General features: G+C 44.3%; 2 protein-coding genes across 2 annotated transcripts in view; both read left to right on the top strand.

Annotated features, from left to right (window-relative positions):
• Positions 1 to 2,416: 2,416 nt before the first annotated feature.
• LOC125021524 (GTPase IMAP family member 9-like) lies at positions 2,417 to 8,332 on the top strand. The gene is made up of 2 exons (XM_047607634.1): positions 2,417 to 2,484; positions 6,723 to 8,332. Exons 1-2 carry the CDS (start codon positions 2,463 to 2,465, stop codon positions 7,610 to 7,612), a joined length of 912 nt encoding a protein of 303 aa, XP_047463590.1. The 5' UTR covers positions 2,417 to 2,462; the 3' UTR covers positions 7,613 to 8,332.
• A 1,252-nt stretch (positions 8,333 to 9,584) lies between these two features.
• Positions 9,585 to 18,137, top strand: part of chm (CHM Rab escort protein) — an 8,770-nt gene continuing 217 nt past the window's right edge. Inside the window, exons 1-17 of the mRNA XM_047607571.1 lie at positions 9,585 to 9,688; positions 11,813 to 11,879; positions 14,210 to 14,282; positions 14,350 to 14,474; positions 14,685 to 14,794; positions 14,876 to 14,961; positions 15,091 to 15,222; positions 15,327 to 15,443; positions 15,727 to 15,838; positions 15,928 to 16,150; positions 16,475 to 16,552; positions 16,838 to 16,945; positions 17,027 to 17,090; positions 17,163 to 17,259; positions 17,554 to 17,652; positions 17,766 to 17,914; positions 18,007 to 18,137. The exon at positions 18,007 to 18,137 is cut by the window's right edge and continues 217 nt beyond it. Of these exons, the coding sequence (XP_047463527.1) occupies positions 9,637 to 9,688; positions 11,813 to 11,879; positions 14,210 to 14,282; positions 14,350 to 14,474; positions 14,685 to 14,794; positions 14,876 to 14,961; positions 15,091 to 15,222; positions 15,327 to 15,443; positions 15,727 to 15,838; positions 15,928 to 16,150; positions 16,475 to 16,552; positions 16,838 to 16,945; positions 17,027 to 17,090; positions 17,163 to 17,259; positions 17,554 to 17,652; positions 17,766 to 17,914; positions 18,007 to 18,137 (1,823 nt within the window). The 5' untranslated portion in view covers positions 9,585 to 9,636. The remainder of the gene's footprint in view (positions 9,689 to 11,812; positions 11,880 to 14,209; positions 14,283 to 14,349; positions 14,475 to 14,684; positions 14,795 to 14,875; positions 14,962 to 15,090; positions 15,223 to 15,326; positions 15,444 to 15,726; positions 15,839 to 15,927; positions 16,151 to 16,474; positions 16,553 to 16,837; positions 16,946 to 17,026; positions 17,091 to 17,162; positions 17,260 to 17,553; positions 17,653 to 17,765; positions 17,915 to 18,006) is intronic.

The following is an 18,137-nucleotide window of genomic DNA, read 5'->3' as shown; positions in this document are numbered from 1 at the left end:
GGCTGAGTCACGTCCTTAACCATCTGAAGGCCAAGCACCCGTTGGCTCTTCTGGTTAAGGACGTGCTTGAGGCGACCACATTATGAGTGCACAGACGCCATTTGATCCTCATCTGCAACCGGCGGTGCAGCTGCTGCCACTCGGTCCTCATTCCACCTGACCAGTCCATCGACCAGGAACGCCTGGAAGTGTGTGGCGTTGGCACTCGGAGACAGATTTACATCAGCATCATCTGTGAAAACATACGGTCTTGGTGTACAGCTGCACGGTGGCACCTCTGCGTCTCCCAGATGTCCTGGATGTGGAGAGCGTTGAGCAACGGGATGTTCATGGTGTCCTGTCCTGCCGGACCACCGAAGGTGTCCAGGAGGTCTTGGAGCAGGAACGCGGTGTCCTTTCCCCCGCACGTCCTGCGACGACAGTGGAGCTGCCACTCCCTCCTGGAGATCCTCCTGATCAGGTCGGCGTCTGTCAGGTTGACCATCCCGTGCTTCCCCTCCAGCTCGGACCGCTTGGCTGTCACAAGGCGGCGTGCATCCGTGGAATCCACTTCCCGGATGCAGTGAGACAGCTGCCTCATGAAGGTGGGGTACAGAGTGTGGCTCTCCGTGGTGACACCCGATGCGAAGCGCCGCATCAGGTGCCAGATGTTGAGCTGCACCACAAGCTGCCCCCACCCCTGTGACGAGAGATACAGTCTGCTTTAGTTTTCACAATCTCAAGCGTTCTTTGCTACTGTGGCTGTGTTAAATAACAATAAAAATAATAATAATAATAACGATATAACAATATGTGAAATAATATAAACAATAACAATAATGTCAGTGTTGTACTTTAAACAACGCAGCCGTCTTCAATGCGCCGTCCTTGTTGCAGCAGTCGTGGTTCACGTAGATGAGCTGGAGGGAGGTACCCGGCAAGTTGGTACCGCCTCACTAGTCCGGCCGCCATCCAGGACAGGCCCTCGGAGCCCTCGGAGCAGGTGAGGACGCTCATGAGGACCTGCCCGTGCTCGTTACCAACGTTGGTAGCCCAGGCGGTCGCTGTCGGATTGATCTGAAGGTGGAAGTGATCCTGGCTTTGTATTCCTTCAGCCGTGACAGCACGTTGAAGCTGTACACGGGTAACAGCCAGTGTGGCTGGGGTACAGGAGGCATCGGGGGTGGTGGTGGAGACGCCCCCTCAAAGCCAGGAAGTGCTCGCAGACGCCGAGGTACTGGATCACTCTCCACATCCAGGCCTCTGAATGCTGCTCCCGCAGGGTGTAAAGCCGGTCTCAAGAGTGCGCGACCTCAGCTGGACAACACCCTCCGGTCACAGGACAGCCTGCAACAGCAACACATTCCAGTCAGCACGGAAACACATCAAAGATTAAGTTGCATCTTGTTTGTAACTCTTGTCTCTTACTTGTACGTGAGTACAGGCGGGAACTGGCAGCTGTACATCGGACAAGGTTAAACGGAACACGTTGACTGGTTTAGCACAACTCGACGACAAAGAGTGCATATGCGTGGATTTATTATCACTTCAAATGCGAATATTGACACTTTAAAGACTAAAACTCCGACACTACGACGTTAGCTTAGCATCGTCAAATAGCCATTTCGGAGCGCGGAGTAAAACAAACATAAGCATTTATGTAGGAAACCTAGTGTCAACCAGAAATACGGAGTTTAATCCGTTATACACGGTTATTTCGTTAGATACTAACCTATACTGTACTCACCGACTGGGTCGCCATTCAAGTTCACCGCGAGTGACAATGGAGGGAAAAATACTGGAACAATCCGGCGCTCTGATTGGACGAGATATGATGACACGCAAATTCGTGAAGAGTTCCTCATTTTATCTAATTTCCCTTCAAGGATGAATAAAGTTATAAAGTAATCTATCTATCTAAGACTGAATTATTTATAATTTTGTATATTTTCCATATATATATATATATATAGTATTAGTACTTCAACTACAGCTGTATATTTTATAAATAGTACCTTCTTTGCACTATTTTGTATATACTTGTGTTTTTGTTTTTTGCTCTATAAAAATTACTTCCTTCTGAAGCATCAGCTGTGTTTCTGTGATTATTGTCGCAACGTGAAACAACTGAAATAATAATAAATAAATTCTCAGTCTTTGTTAGCTCTTTGTAAAATGTTGTGCTCGTGCTTCATTTGCACATCACATCCTGTGTACCTCCTGGGGGCTGAGCCTCCCCCGTCCTTAAAACCTAGTGACGCCCCTGGACACAACAGGTCAAAGCTTCTGATCATAGCTGAAGTGATGTTAGGAGTCTGTAAATGTCTCTCATTGACTTTGGATCAGTTCTTTGCGTATCAACACAAAGAGGTGGAGTTTAGAATGACACAATAAACCAGAACTCAGATGAAACTGAAAGTATTCACTTCATGAGGAAGTTGACAGAGTCAGACTTCACTGAACCACTCCCTGACAAAGCAAACATGTCTAAATACGCTGTGCTTGGTATGTACATTGAGGTTTTTTTTTTTTTCTAATCAAATTAAACGTTATCTTTGACTCAAACATATTACACTGTTTACACCATGTTTTACTGAGTGAAGCACCTGTTATATCTGACCTAGAAAGTTCATAGGATAAGTTTATAGATTCAGATTGTACATATTTTAACTTGACATTAAAATGTTTGTATATTTAACATTCCAATCCAGTTCTTGAAGATGTTTCATATGACCTGTTGCACCCGTAGAATAGGGATGTCGAGGCTGGCTACCCTGTTGTAGGCCTCTGAGCTTTTTATTATTGACCTTATAACCACCTGTATTGCACCGAGCATGTCGTGCATCCATACATACTGTTTAATCTCTGTTTTCCTCAAGCATTTAAATAGCTGATATAAAGAGCCTTTGTGCATCAGCGTCTGTTACAAAGCAAAGTCAGAGCAGGTGTAGATGTATATCTCACTTCCCTGATGATATGGACTTTGGTCAGTGGAGCACAGTCTGTCATCTCATGGCCTGTTGCTCCCTCTGGTGGTCACTCAGAGGGGTTGTCATGTCGAAGTAGAACTTATTATTGATAAGAAATTGGTGAGAAGATATTGGTCTCTGAATTGAACATATTTAGTAAATAAATCTGGGTGGAGTTTGCATGTTCTCCCTGTGGTTTTCTCCGGGTTCTCCGGTCTCCACCCCCTCCAAAGACCTGCTCGTTAGGCTGATTGGTGACTCTAAATTGACCATAGGTGTGAATGGTTGTTCGTCTCTGTGTTAGTCCTGAGATAGACTGGAGACCTGTCCAGGGGGGACCCCCCCTCATCCAATGACAGCTGGGATAGACTCCAGCAGCCCCCATAGTGACCCCTAGTGAGGATAAGAGTAAAAGATGAGATGAGACGAGACACTCAGTTGTTCCATTGTTTTGGAGGGTGGCCTTGCTTAATCCCATTAGATGATTAGATAATGAATCTCTGACATGTTTAGAGCCAAATACAATAACTTCTGTTTTGTCTGAGTTTAAAAGTAGAAAGTTACAGGTCATCCAGGCTTTTATGTCTTTAAGGCGCTTGGAGTTTAACCAGTGGATTAGTTTCATCTGGTTTCATGGATAAATATAGCTGGGTATCATCTGCGTAGCAATGGAAGTTTATGCCGTGCTTTCTAATAATATTGCCTAAGGGAAGCATGTATAATGTGAATAATATTGGTCCTAGCACAGAACCCTGAGGAACCCCATAGCTTACTTTGGTATATATAGAAGAGTTGTTGTTTACATGGACAAACTGGAATCTGTCTGACAGATATGATTCAAACCAGTCTAGTGCAGTTCCCGTAATCTTGATCACACTTTCAAGTCTCTGCAGTAGAATACTGTGATCAATAGTGTCAAATGTAGCACTGAGATCTAGCAGGACAAGTATAGAGACAAGTCCATCGTCTGAAGCCATGAGGAGATCATTGGTAACTTTAACCAGAGCTGTTTCTGTACTATGATGAGCTCTAAAACCTTCTAACAAACCATTCCTGTTTAAATGATCAACCAACTGATTGACAACAACCCTTTATAAAACTTTAGAGATAAAGGGAAGGTTGGAAATTGGCCTATAGTTGGCTAAAACATCTGGGTCAAGAGTGGGTTTTTTTTAAGTAATTGTTTAATTACAGCAGTTTTAAAAGACTGGGGCACATATCCTGTTAATAAAGATAAGTTTATCTGATTTAATATAGAGGTATTAATGAATGGAATAACCTCCTTGAGCAACTTAGTTGGGATGGGGTCTAGAAGACAAGTTGATGGTTTAGATGCTGTAATAACTGAAGTGAGCTCAGGAAGATCAATTACAGAGAAAGAATCCAAATACTGACTCGGTCCTACAGAGGTTTCTAATGCCACTGTACTTACATCTTTGACAGATGGAAGGATGCTATGAATTTTATCTCTAATGCAACAATTTTATCAGAGAAGAAGCTCATGAAGTCATTACTGCTGAGGTCTGAAGGAATAGATGCTCAACAGAGCTGTGACTCTTTGTCAGCCTGGCTACAGCTGAAAAGAAATCTGGGGTTGTTCTTGTTTTCTTCTATTAATGAAGAATAATACGCTGTTCTAATCTTACGGAGAGTTTTTTTTATAAGTTGTTAAACTATCTTTCCAGGCTATGTGAGCTTCTTCAGAACTAGTGGAATGACAAATTCTTTCCAGCTTTCGAACTGTTCTTCTGTGAATTATACCATGGAGCTTCCCTCCTTCCATTTACCACCTTCTTTTTAAGAGGAGCAACTAGATTTAGAGTTGTACTAAGTGATGCTGTCGTACTGTCAACAAAATAATCTATTTGTGATGGAGTTAGATTGTGGTTGCTGACATCCACATCACTAACATAAGGCACTGAGGTAAATACTGAAGTTATTAATTCCTTATATCTAGTTACAGCATCATCAGATAAGTGTCTACCATAACGAAATGTCTTTACAATTTCTGTGTAATTACTTATAGTAAATGCAAATGTTAAAGAGAATGATGGGACAATAGAGGGTTGTGAGAATATACGGTTAGACCTTCAGTTTCTATGCCATAAGTTAGTACAAGATCTAAGGTGTGATTGAAACAGTGAGTTGAACCATTTACATTCTGAGAAAAGCCAACTGAGTCTAATAATGACATAAATGAAGAGCTAAGACTGTCACTGCCAACATCAACATGGATGTTAAAGTCACCTACTATAATGACTTTATCTGTTCTAAGCACTAAATCACAGAGAAACTCAGAGAATTCAGATAAAAACTCAGAGTAAGGAGCAGGTGGGCGACACACCACAACAAAGAGAACTGGTTTTTGTGTTTTCCAGTCTGGATGAGCAAGACTAAGAGTAAGTAAAGCTTAGCTTAGGTCTAGGATTAATACATAAATACATAATCATGCAGATCATGCTCCTCAGAAAAGGCGATCATGTCTATAAAATCATATCACAGATCAGAGTTCATCACTTTGATGTATCTCAGTAGACAGCAGTGTTGGACACATTACTTTAAAAAGTAATTAGTTATAGTTACTAGTTGCTTCTCCCAAAAAGTAACTGAGTTAGTAACTGAATTACTCCACTATAAAAGTAACTAGTTACCAGGGAAAGTAATTATTGTTACTCTTTTTTTAAAGTTTAAATGTGTCTAATAATTTGTATTTTTTCTTAGCAGGTTTCAGTCAGTTGCATATATAATTGTATAGACACGTATTTACACAGAACTTTTAATAATTATTTCCCCTCGGACTCCAACTAATCAACATAAACCGCTTTCACATCCAAAGTCCCGGGTCGGACCTCCACCTGTGAGAGCTGCTGCCTGTTTGTTCCTCCCTCATACGTCATCGTGTACATTACAGATAAAGTTTCAGTTTGTTGATGACCTGAAGAATGGACCCGTCAAACCTCTGCTCTTTCTAAAGGCTGATATTAGAATAAATCACTGTGTCCTGCACAGAGCCCGATATCTGCCTCCAAATCTCCTCTTTTCCTTGGATGCAGAGCGCTGCCATGATGGTTAAAGTGGGAGATCACTATACAAGCTGGATAGAAACACAGTCACTGTGTTAAACATCGTGTAACAACACATTTCATTAGTTTGATTGAAAAAACAAAGGATCAACGATCTGTGTCCTTCAGAGATCAGTCTTTATGGGAGAAGATCACAACTTGTTTTAGAGCTGGAGCTTCTACAATGATCCAGTCTGTCAGGAAGTAGAGTCATAATGTAACAGGCAGATACGAGTCAGAGAGAAAAACCCGTGTCGACCCGGTCCAACCGGTGACGGCTGCAGCTTTTCCTCCTCATTCAGCATCGCTGCTGTTTCCCTCTGCTGGTTGGGTGTGATTTGTGTATAAACTGAACTCTGCCTGTGATTGGCTTATTGTGAAAGTCTGCTGCACCTTAGCCAATCACCATCACCTACGCAGTTGTTTGGCCCCTCCCTCCTCTCGGCTCCCGTAACTGAGAAAAAAACGCGCCCCATTTAATTTTCAGTAACGGAGACGGCGTTATAAGGATGGAAACAGTGATTAGTTAATTACCCTGTTACTGAAAAAAGTAACGCCGTTTATTTTAACGCCGTTACTCCCATCACTGGTAGACTGTTACTGTTTGATCTTGAAATGACTAAACGAAGCTCACACTGAAGTTGTTTTATTTAAACACATGCTTATTGTGCTCTTTATTCCATCATTAACATGCTGTGATATTTTCTAACAGAGCCAGACGAACCAGACCTCAGGATGGTTCTAGTTGGAAAAACTGGATCTGGTAAAAGTGCATCAGGAAACACCATCTTAGGAGGAAGATCTTTTAAAGCAAAGGTGTGTGTTTCTGGCATACCTTTAGAGTGTCAGAAAGAAACAACCTTGTTTGATGGTCAGATCCTGGCTGTGGTTGATACTCCAGGTCTGTTTGACACCAGATTATCTGAAGATGAAGTGAAGAGAGAGGTTGGTAGATGCATCTCTTTCTCTGCTCCTGGTCCTCATGTGTTCCTGGTGGTGATCAGTCCAATCAGATTCACAGAAGAAGAACAGAAAACAGTGAAAATCATCAAGGAGATCTTTGGAGAAGAAGCAGCTCGTTACACGATGGTCTTGTTCACTCATGGAGACGATCTGGAGGCAGATGGAGACTCTATGGAAGATGTGATTAAAGGAAACAAAGCTCTCAGTGACTTCATCAGTGAGTGTGAAGGAAGATTTCATGTGTTCAACAACAGAGATAAAGATCCATCTCAGGTCAAAGATCTGCTGAAGAAGATCAACAAAATGGTTCAGAGAAATGGAGGAAGATACTACACCAATGAGATGTTCAGAGAAGCTGAGAAAGCCATAAGAGAAGAGATGGAAAAACTACAGGAGGAAAATCCAAACATGACACCTGAAGAAGCAAGAAGACGAGCTGAGAGAGACAACAGGTTCATCAAGCTCTTTATGAGTGCTACTGGAGCTGCTGGAGTTGCTGGAGCTGCTGCTGGAATTGGAATTGGAATTGGAATAGAAGTTGCTGTTGGAGCCACTTTTGGACTCGTTGGGGGTCCAGTTGGAGCTGCAGTGGGGGCTACAGTAGTAGCAGTTAACAAAAAGGAATGTGTTATTCAGTGATTTCCATCGTTAATTATCCATCAGCTGCAGATTTTCTATGTAACAATCATATATATTATTGATCATGTGCTGAATGTGAATCTTAACCCAGTCAATGTGTCATTGCATATTATGTTCTTATGTTATGTTATTCTCCAAAGCTTTATTAATCCAACATAATTATTATTGATTAAAGGTGATTTCTTGTTCTGTCAGAGGAAGATTTAAAAAAGGATTTTAGCAAACATGTTAGACTGCGAATGATAATAAGTTGGATGTGATGTTCTGGGTGGGAAAGTCTGGTCGACATCCATAGGATCTTCAGGATTGAAAGAAGATCCTGTAAGAGCAGAAAGATGCACTGAACTGGAACAGAGAGAAACTCTGGAGAGTCCTGGTATCTCTTAATAAACCATGGAGCTGTTCATCAGGGAAGACATCAAGCTCAGAGACCAGGACCACATGTCCAACAACAGACATGACCGAGTCAGGACCACATATGCTGACGGAGATAGAAGAAGAAAGAAGATCTCCACTTCTTCTTTACCCTCAGAGAGAGGAACGAAATGATAGAAGGGTCATGGATGAGAGGAGAGATATTTAGGGACTTTTATTAGTGTCCTTCAAGCAGCTGTTCGATGGTTTATATATTATCAATGTACATAGTGATGTTATGTTCTATATGGTCTGTTATTTCAAGGTAAAACATCACAAAACACTAAAATTTCTGTTCCTTGTTCAGTTTCTCTGCTTGTTTTGTTTCTCTGAGCCGAGCGGCAAAGATTTTTCTTGTTCCTCCTTAATCCTGGTGACGTCGGGGGCTCGAGACATCGCATAAATGATGACGATTGGCTGAGGCTGAGTAAAATTCCATGGTTAGCCAATCAGAGGTGGAGTTGGAAGGGTGTTGCTTTGCTTACACAAATTCGAAAGCCTGCGTAGTCTAGTTTTTCTTTGTTTGTTTTTTCTCAATCTGTATTGACAATAACATATTGTACAACGGCAGTTATTAATGTACAAGCAAACAAACAACAGCCAGGGGGATTATTCAAATAAATACATTAAATAATGAGCACAAATGAAAGGTTTTAAAAGCTTTTCTGTTGTCTGAGTCACAGATGCTTTGGATATGGATGGAGGAGGAGAATAAAAAGAGGGAGGGAGAGAAAGAGGAGAAAAGCAGGAGGAGCAGCAGCAGTTTGTATATACAGTAGATTGAACAAATACATTTTCCTCTCACACACACAGTAGTTTTGTTTGTTGAAATGAAGTATTTGTGTTTAAATTAAATTACGGTTCTACTTGTGTCCTTCAAAAGGCCTTTCCAAACCAAGCTCCCGGCTGAATTTCAAGCCCAGCCCACCCTGCTACTGATGTCACATGAAAATGTTTTTCATCTTTAAATTAGTAAGGGGAAATCTTTATTAGTGTCAACATTACGTTACGAGAGGTGAACGAGTCACCTGAACGCAATTTAACTAAAATATAAATATATATATATATTTTAAAAAGATTAACATATTACATTACATATTCCTACAAGTTAATTGTGCAGCCACAAGCTTAAACGGCATATTTAATTCATTTTGATGAATTCAGTCCATAATATCCAGTTTTTTGTAAACATGCTTGTAGTTGACACGATGGAGATGTCTAAAAATTCAGGATTTTCTCTTTGTGAAATCCAGTAAGTGTTTCCGCAAGAGAATTGACCATGTTTTTATCTTCTTCTGTCCAACAGCTCCCTGAATATCACCACCTCCTACCCTCACCCTCACCTCTCCTTTTTACTTTTTTATTTTAAGTAAACCAACGGCTCTTTTCATGTCTCCTCAATTGAACAATTGCTCTCAGGGAACTTTGTTACGTCAGTTTGCTAAGAACAAGCTAATGACATCTGTCTGTGGATCCGGTTCATCTCGAATCACAAAAACTTCTAGCTGAGTCAAACCAGCAACATTTTAAAGATAACTGCGTTCGTGTGACACGTGACCAGCATTGACCAATCAGTTCGCTGTCTCCAGTCACGTGACTCCGCTAACAAAATGGCTGCCGAGGACCTTCCTTCTGAATTTGACGTCGTCATTTTAGGCACAGGTACGAAACACCAGAGTTATTTAAAATGTTCTCATCCGGTTCCCCTGATTCTTTAACGTGTCCCCGTCCGGTTCGAGTCCGTGTTCGGTCCAAAACATCCCGGGGTCCCGTTAAAATCGGTCCGAACCTGTGTGTTAGCCCTGGCGTTAGCTCACAGCTAACAGGCAATGCATTTACAATGGGAGCGGCTAGCAGCTAACGCCTGGACTGTGCTAGCTTGACACAATAATAATAATAGTAATAATAATAATGATAATAATAATTAATGGCATTAAATGATTTAGTTTGTTGGTTTGAGTGAGATTAATAATGATGTTTAATATTCATGTTGATGCTGAAAATATGAATTAGTTTATCATCAGAATCAGCTGATCCACACGTTTATGTTCAGAGGAAATCTATTTATTTTATTTATTTATTTATTTATTTTTATTTATTTTTTTATTTATGTGGTGATGACACGCATCCATGTAATTGTGTTAATCTGTTGGATAATTTCTTCCTCAACAACTAACACCTCAGAGAATAAACAAGAGAAAGAAAGAAAAGACTGAATCAAAGCGACTTTAATCATGATTTTTTTAGAAATAGCTGAGTCACTGTAGCTTAGTTATATTAAAATAAAATGCAGTAAAATGCAGTAAAATCAAATGAAAATGGTGTAAAGATGTACAGACTTAGCTCATGGGGGGAAACTTTATGTACGAAAAGTGGTCTAGTGTGTTGACGTTGTGTTTTTGTTGTGTTGTCGTTGTGTTGATGTTGTGTTAACATTGTGTTGATGTTGTGCTGATGTTTGTGTTGATGTTGTGTTGATGTTTGTGTTGATGTTGTGTTGATGTTTGTGTTGTCGTTGTGTTGACGTTGTGTTGACCTTGTGTTGAGGTTGTGTTGATGTTGTGTTGATGTTTGTGTTGTCGTTGTGCTGACCTTGTGTTGTCGTTGTGTTGATGTTGTGTTGACGTTGTGTTGACGTTGTGCTGACCTTGTGTTGTCGTTGTGTTGACGTTGTGCTGACGTTGTGTTGAGGTTGTGCTGACCTCGTGTTGCGGTTGTGCTGACGTTGTGTTGTCGTTGTGTTGATGTTTTGTTGATGTTGTGCTGACCTTGTGTTGTCGTTGTGTTGACGTTGTGTTGACCTTGTGTTGAGGTTGTGTTGATGTTGTGTTGACGTTGTGTTGATGTTTGTGTTGACGTTGTGCTGACCTTGTGTTGTCGTTGTGTTGATGTTGTGTTGACGTTGTGCTGACCTTGTGTTGTCGTTGTGTTGAGGTTGTGCTGACGTTGTGTTGAGGTTGTGTTGTCGTTGTGTTGAGGTTGTGCTGACCTTGTGTTGTCATTGTGTTGAGGTTGTGTTGACGTTGTGCTGACGTTGTGTTGTCATTGTGTTGAGGTTGTGCTGACGTTGTGTTGTCGTTGTGTTGACGTTGTGCTGACGTTGTGTTGTCGTTGTGTTGTCGTTGTGTTGACGTTGTGTTGTCATTGTGTTGAGGTTGTGTTGTCGTTGTGTTGAGGTTGTGTTGTCGTTGTGTTGTCGTTGTGTTGAGGTTGTGCTGACATTGTGCTGACCTTCTGTTGTCGTTGTGTTGTCGTTGTGTTGCGGTTGTACTGACGTTGTGTTGTCGTTGTGCTGACGTTGTGTTGTCGTTGTGTTGATGTTTTGTTGATGTTGTGTTGTGGTTGTGTTGAGGTTGTGTTGACGTTGTGTTGACGTTGTGTTGAGGTTGTGCTGACCTTGTGTTGTCATTGTGTTGACGTTGTGTTGAAGTTGTGCTGACGTTGTGTTGTCGTTGTGTTGACGTTGTGCTGACGTTGTGTTGTCGTTGTGTTGTCGTTGTGTTGACGTTGTGCTGACGTTGTGTTGTCATTGTGTTGAGGTTGTGTTGTCGTTGTGTTGACGTTGTGTTGTCGTTGTGTTGAGGTTGTGCTGACATTGTGCTGACCTTGTGTTGTGGTTGTGTTGTGTTGACATTGTGTTGATGTTGTGTTGTCGCTGTGTTGACGTTGTGCTGTCGTTGTGTTGATGTTTTGTTGATGTTGTGTTGTGGTTGTGTTGAGGTTGTGCTGACCTTGTGTTGTCGTTGTGTTGTCGTTGTGCTGACCTTGTGTTGTCGTTGTGTCGAGGTCTGGCTGAGTCGGTGGTGGCAGCAGCTTGTTCCAGAGTCGGACAGAGAGTTCTTCACCTGGACAGGTGAGTTCTGTTCATCCATTAGAAAAATCCCACAACACCAAATAAAAATGTCACAAAAAGTATAAACAATGAAACAATGAGTTTCATGGCTCATTATCCATCGCTGCCCCCTAGTGGAGGAGGAGGTCACTGTCACTACACGGACCAGGACTAAATCAAGAATATTCTGACTAATTAAGGCAAATTCAATCATTTCCTGTGGTGCAGTGGTTGGATATCACCCATTCATCACCCATTCATCACTGAGTCATCACCCATTCATCACCCATTCATCACCGAGTCATCACCCATTCATCACCCATTCATCACCGAGTCATCACCCATTCATCACCCATTCATCACAGAGTCATCACCCCGTCATCACCCATTCATCACCCATTCATCACCCATTCATCACTGAGTCATCACCCATTCATCACCCATTCATCACCGAGTCATCACCCCGTCATCACCCATTCATCACCCATTCATCACCCATTCATCACTGAGTCATCACCCATTCATCACCGAGTCATCACCCATTCATCACCCATTCATCACTGAGTCATCACCCATTCATCACCCATTCATCACCCATTCATCACCGAGTCATCACCCATTCATCACTGAGTCATCACCCAGTCATCACCCATTCATCACCCATTCATCACTGAGTCATCACCCATTCATCACCGAGTCATCACCCATTCATCACCCAGTCATCACCCAGTCATCACATACTCATCACCCATTCATCACCTGTTCATCACCCATTCATCACCCAGTCATCACCCATTCATCACCCAGTCATCACTCATTCATCACTAAGTCATCACCCATTCATCACCCATTCATCACCGAGTCATCACCCATTCATCACCCATTCATCACCTGTTCATCACCCATTCATCACCCAATCATCACCCAGTCATCACTCATTCATCACTTAGTCATCACCCATTCATCACCCATTCATCACATACTCATCACCCATTCATCACCCATTCATCACCCAGTCATCACCCAGTCATCACTCATTCATCACCCATTCATCACTAAGTCATCACCCATTCATCACCCATTCATCACTGAGTCATCATCCAGTCATCACCCATTCATCACCCATTCATCACATACTCATCACCCATTCATCACCCATTCATCACTGAGTCATCACCCATTCATCACCCAGTCATCACTCATTCATCACCCATTCATCACCCAGTCATCACTCATTCATCACCCATTCATCACCCATTCATCACTGAGTCATCACCCAGTCATCACCCATTCATCACCCGTTCATCACCCAGTCATCACTCATTCATCACTAAGTCATCACCCATTCATCACCCATTCATCACCGAGTCATCACCCATTCATCACCCATTCATCACCTGTTCATCACCCATTCATCACCCAATCATCACCCAGTCATCACTCATTCATCACTTAGTCATCACCCATTCATCACCCATTCATCACATACTCATCACCCATTCATCACCCAGTCATCACCCAGTCATCACTCATTCATCACCCATTCATCACTAAGTCATCACCCATTCATCACCCATTCATCACTGAGTCATCATCCAGTCATCACCCATTCATCACCCATTCATCACTGAGTCATCACCCATTCATCACCCAGTCATCACTCATTCATCACCCATTCATCACCCAGTCATCACTCATTCATCACCCATTCATCACCCATTCATCACTGAGTCATCACCCAGTCATCACCCATTCATCACCCATTCATCACCCGTTCATCACCCATTCATCACCCATTCATCACCCATTCATCACCCGTTCATCACTGAGTCATCACCCATTCATCACCCATTCATCACCCGTTCATCACTGAGTCATCACCCATTCATCACCCAGTCATTGGTCTCATTTACTGATCAGACACAGAATCCAGAGTCTCCATCGTCACCATGGAAACAGAACGAAGAGACTTAAAGGAAACAGAAATTTAAATAAAACAGCTGTGAGAAGAACGAACATGTACAGAGTTAAATAATGTGGTGATATGATATGATATGATATGATATGATATGATATGATATGATATGATATGATATGATATGATATGATATGATATGATATGATGTGATGTGATGTGATGTGATATGATGCCAAATCCAGTCCCCATGCAGGCAGCTTGGATGTTAAATATGAAGAGTCAGAAAAGACTTGGTTGTTTATTGTGGTTGAGTTTAGAAACAAGGAATTAGTTTTGGTGTTTGTTGCATGAAAATCAGGTCATGAACAGACACACACTCAGTAAAGTGTGTGGCGGAGGCTTTTATTGTGAAAGGTCTGTGTTGTGTGTCCAGGAGAAGTTACTACGCAGCCAACTGGGCCAGCTTCACCTTCAACGGCCTCCTCACCTGGATCCAGCAGCAGCAGGTGAGTCCACAGGTGACGTCAGATCTGTTCTCTCACCTGGTCACTGACTGAGGGCTGTGGCTGGTAGGAGGAGCCTCAGGACCAGGAGCGACGGGATTGGTCGAGCCTGGTGGAGGAAGGGGAGGAGCTGATCCACCTGACGGGCTCAGACTCCGCCTCCATCCGCAACCTGCAGGTGTTCTGCTTCACCAGGTAAGCCCCGCCCCCTCTGCTCTCCTTCACGTGGATGATTATGGACTAGTTCTACCAGTTCTACCTGGGACCTGGTCTACGGTGGTTCCCTCCTCCTGCTCCTCCTCCTCCTCTTCCTCCTCCTCCTCCTCCTCTTCCTCTTCCTCCTCCTCCTCCTCCTCCTCCCGGCCCAGGTCTGAAGGTCTGAAGAGTGTTAATGTTTGTTCTCAGTGAGGAAGACGAGGAGGATGAAGCTCAGAGCTCTGATCCAGCACCAAACACCACAGAAGAAGAAAAAGAACCTGAAGAAGTGAAAGAAGCTTCAGAGACAGAATCGACAGGTTTGAGAGAAACAAGGAATAAATACTCATTCATTCATGGACGCGATGAAGCTCAGAGTGATGATCAGTTTGTTTCTGTAGGAGGAGAAGAAACAGGAGCAGGAGGAGAAGAGGAGGAGCAGCAGCAGGAGGAGGAGCAGGAGGAGCAGGAGCAGGAGGAGGAGGAGGTGAGGAAGAGAACATCAGGTGTATTGATCCTCCATCATCATCATCATCATCATCATCATCATCATCATCTAATGCTGCTCAGTCATTTCGTATCAATAATAATCACTTCAGGTTTCATCCAATCACAGGCCGCCCAGCCAGAGGCAGACAGGCCACACCCCCCTGCTGCTGTGAGCCAATCACAGCCAACCAGGAAGAAGATCAGCTACGCTCAGCTGGTGAAGGAAGGACGCCGGTTCAACATAGACCTGGTCTCCAAGGTGAGACGGATTAGTGGTTGGTTGGTTGATTGATTGATTGATTGATTGTTTGATTGATTGTTTGATTGATTGATTGATTGATTGATTGTCTCCTCTTCCTCCAGCTCATGTTTTCTCGCGGCTCATTGGTCGATCTTCTCATCAAATCCAGTGTCAGTCGCTATGCAGAGTTCAAGAACGTCACCAGGATACTCACCTATCGCCATGGCAACGTGGAGCAGGTCTCTGTCTCACCTGTCCCCCCTGTCTCTGTGTCTCACCTGTCCCCCCTGTCTCTGTGTCTCACCTGTCTCACCTGTCCCCCCTGTCCCCCCTGTCTCTGTGTCTCACCTGTCCCCCCTGTCTCTGTGTCTCACCTGTCCCCCCTGTCTCTGTGTCCCACCTGTCCTCCCTGTCTCTGTGTCTCACCTGTCTCCCTGTCTCTGTGTCTCACCTGTCCCCCCTGTCTCTGTGTCCCACCTGTCCCCCCTGTCTCTGTGTCTCACCTGTCCCCCTGTCCTCCAGGTCCCCTGCAGCAGAGCTGATGTGTTTTCCAGTCGTCAGCTGACTGTGGTTGAGAAGAGGAAGTTGATGCGTTTCCTGACTTCCTGTATGGAGGAGACGGAGGAGCAGAAAGGTGAGACACCCTCACCTGTCCACCTGTCTCACATGTCAAGCCTTAGGGCATTGTGGGTAATGGAGTCATGTCCCTCCCCCTCCTTCCAGCCTACAACGGTCGGCCATATTTGGAGTTCCTGCGTGACCAGCAGCTTGGTGACAACCTGCAGCACTTCCTGCTCCACTCCATCGCTATGGTAACGGAGGACACGCCCACAGAGGAGGGGCTCGCCTCCACACGTCACTTCCTGCGCTCCCTCGGTCGCTATGGCAACACTCCCTTCCTGTTTCCTGTCTACGGCCTTGGAGAGATTCCCCAGTGTTTCTGTAGGTAAGAACCACCGGCCTGGTCCTGGTCCTGGACCTGGTCTTTGTCCTGGTCCTGGTCCTGGTCCTGGTCCTGGTCCTGGTCCTGGACCTGGTCCTGGTCCTGGTCCTGGATCTGGACCTGGTCTTTGTCCTGGACCTGGACCTGGTCTTTGTCCTGGTCCTGGTCCTGGTCCTGGTCTTTGTCCTGGTCACATCGAGAGACATCTGGAGACATGTATCTATATTATTACTATTAATAATTAATGTGGAGGGGGAGGAGCCTGAGAGGAGCTCTGTGATTGGCTGTGGTGGCTGCTCTGGTCATGTGACCTGTGTCCTGTTTCAGGATGTGCGCCGTGTTCGGAGGAATCTACTGTCTGAGACACTCACTCACATGTCTCCTGGTGGACAGAGACACCAACAGGTAGGACAGGAGGAGGCGTCCACTCAGAGGGAGGCTGGGACCTCCTCCTCTTCTTCATCTCCTCCTCCTCTTCTTCATCACCTCCTCCTCTTCTTCATCACCTCCTCCTACTCCTCCTCTAATTTTCTTCATCACCTCCTCCTCCTCTTCTTCATCACCTCCTCCTCTTCTTCATCTCCTCCTCCTCCTCCTCCTCCTTATCTCCTCCTCCTATTCCTCCTCTAATTTTCTTCATCACCTCCTCCTCCTCCTCCTCCTCCTCCTCCTCCTCCTCCTCCTCCCCAGGTGTAAGGCGGTGATTGACAGCCGAGGACAGCGAATCAGCTGCAGTCATGTGGTGCTGGAGGACAGTTCATTGGGGGCAGACAACAAGAAACAGGCCACGCCCACCAGGTGAGAGCCAGCCAATCAGCAGCAGCCTTGTGTAGGAGGCGTGTCCCCCTGTGGACGTAACTAATGAGCGTTTGTGTCCAGGTGGACGAGCAGAGCCGTCCTCATCACAGACTCATCCGTCCTTCACTCAGACACTGAGCAGCAGGTGATTCCTCGTCTGTCAATCAAACAGCCCATAAACAAACCAGCAAACAAACAAACAATCTGTCTCTCTCAGGTTTCCATGGTAACCGTCCCTCCAACAGAAGAGGGGCGTCCTGCGGTGAAGATGATCGAGCTGTGTTCGTCCACCATGACCTGCATCCCCGGGACATGTGAGTCCAACATCTATCAGCTGATCATTATAAACATCTATCAGCTGATTATTATTATAAACATCTATCAGCTGATTATTATTATAAACATCTATCAGCTGATCATTATAAACATCTATCAGCTGATTATTATAAACATCTATCAGCTGATTATTATAAACATCTGTCAGCTGATCATTATAAACATCTATCAGCTGATCATTATAAACATCTATCAGCTGATTATTATTATAAACATCGATCAGCTGATTATTATTATAAACATCTATCAGCTGATTATTGTTTACGTTTCAGACCTGGTTCATCTCACCTGTCCATCTGTTGGCTCCGCCCACGAGGACCTGTCGCCGTTGGTAACCAGGATATTCTCCAAACCTGAGTCACATGACCAAGGTGAGACATGATGGGAAACGATAGGTTTTTGTGAGGACACCTGGACGTACCAGGAGCTTGTCCTCATGTCTCTCACATCTTTTCATGTCTCCTTGTCCTGATTGTGTCCTCAGGACCAAACCGTCCCTCCGTCCTCTGGTGTCTCTACTTCAACATGGTGGACGGTTCGGGGCTGGAGGACGGAGGACACAACCTCCCGTCCAACGTCTACGTCTGCTCCGGTCCAGATGGACGAGTGGGACACGAGCAGGCTGTGAGACAGGTGAGACACTGGGGGACAGGAGCGAGACAGAGACAGATGGGTGGGAGAGGACATGTCTCTAGACGTGTCTCATGTATCGTCTCTGGTTTCAGGCTGAGTTCGTCTTCAACCAGATTGTCCCCGACCAGGACTTCTGTCCCCCTGCCCCCAACCCAGAGGACATCCTCTACGGAGACAGCACGGGGGAGGATGGGGGAGGGGCCCTGGGGGAGGGAGGGAAGGA

The sequence above is a fragment of the Mugil cephalus genome, chromosome 15, assembly GCF_022458985.1.
Source record: "Mugil cephalus isolate CIBA_MC_2020 chromosome 15, CIBA_Mcephalus_1.1, whole genome shotgun sequence".
NCBI classification, from domain to species: Eukaryota; Metazoa; Chordata; class Actinopteri; order Mugiliformes; family Mugilidae; genus Mugil; species Mugil cephalus.
Note: the sequence above shows the minus strand (reverse complement) of the source record. Positions and strands in the feature narration are given on the sequence as shown.

Bases quoted from the DNA above. Each gene is read 5' to 3' on its own strand.
- LOC125021524 (XM_047607634.1), top strand. From the start codon at position 2,463: ATGTCTAAATACGCTGTGCTTG. The intron at 2,485-6,722 runs GTATGTACATTG...ATTTTCTAACAG, and splicing joins GTCTAAATACGCTGTGCTTG to AGCCAGACGAACCAGACCTC.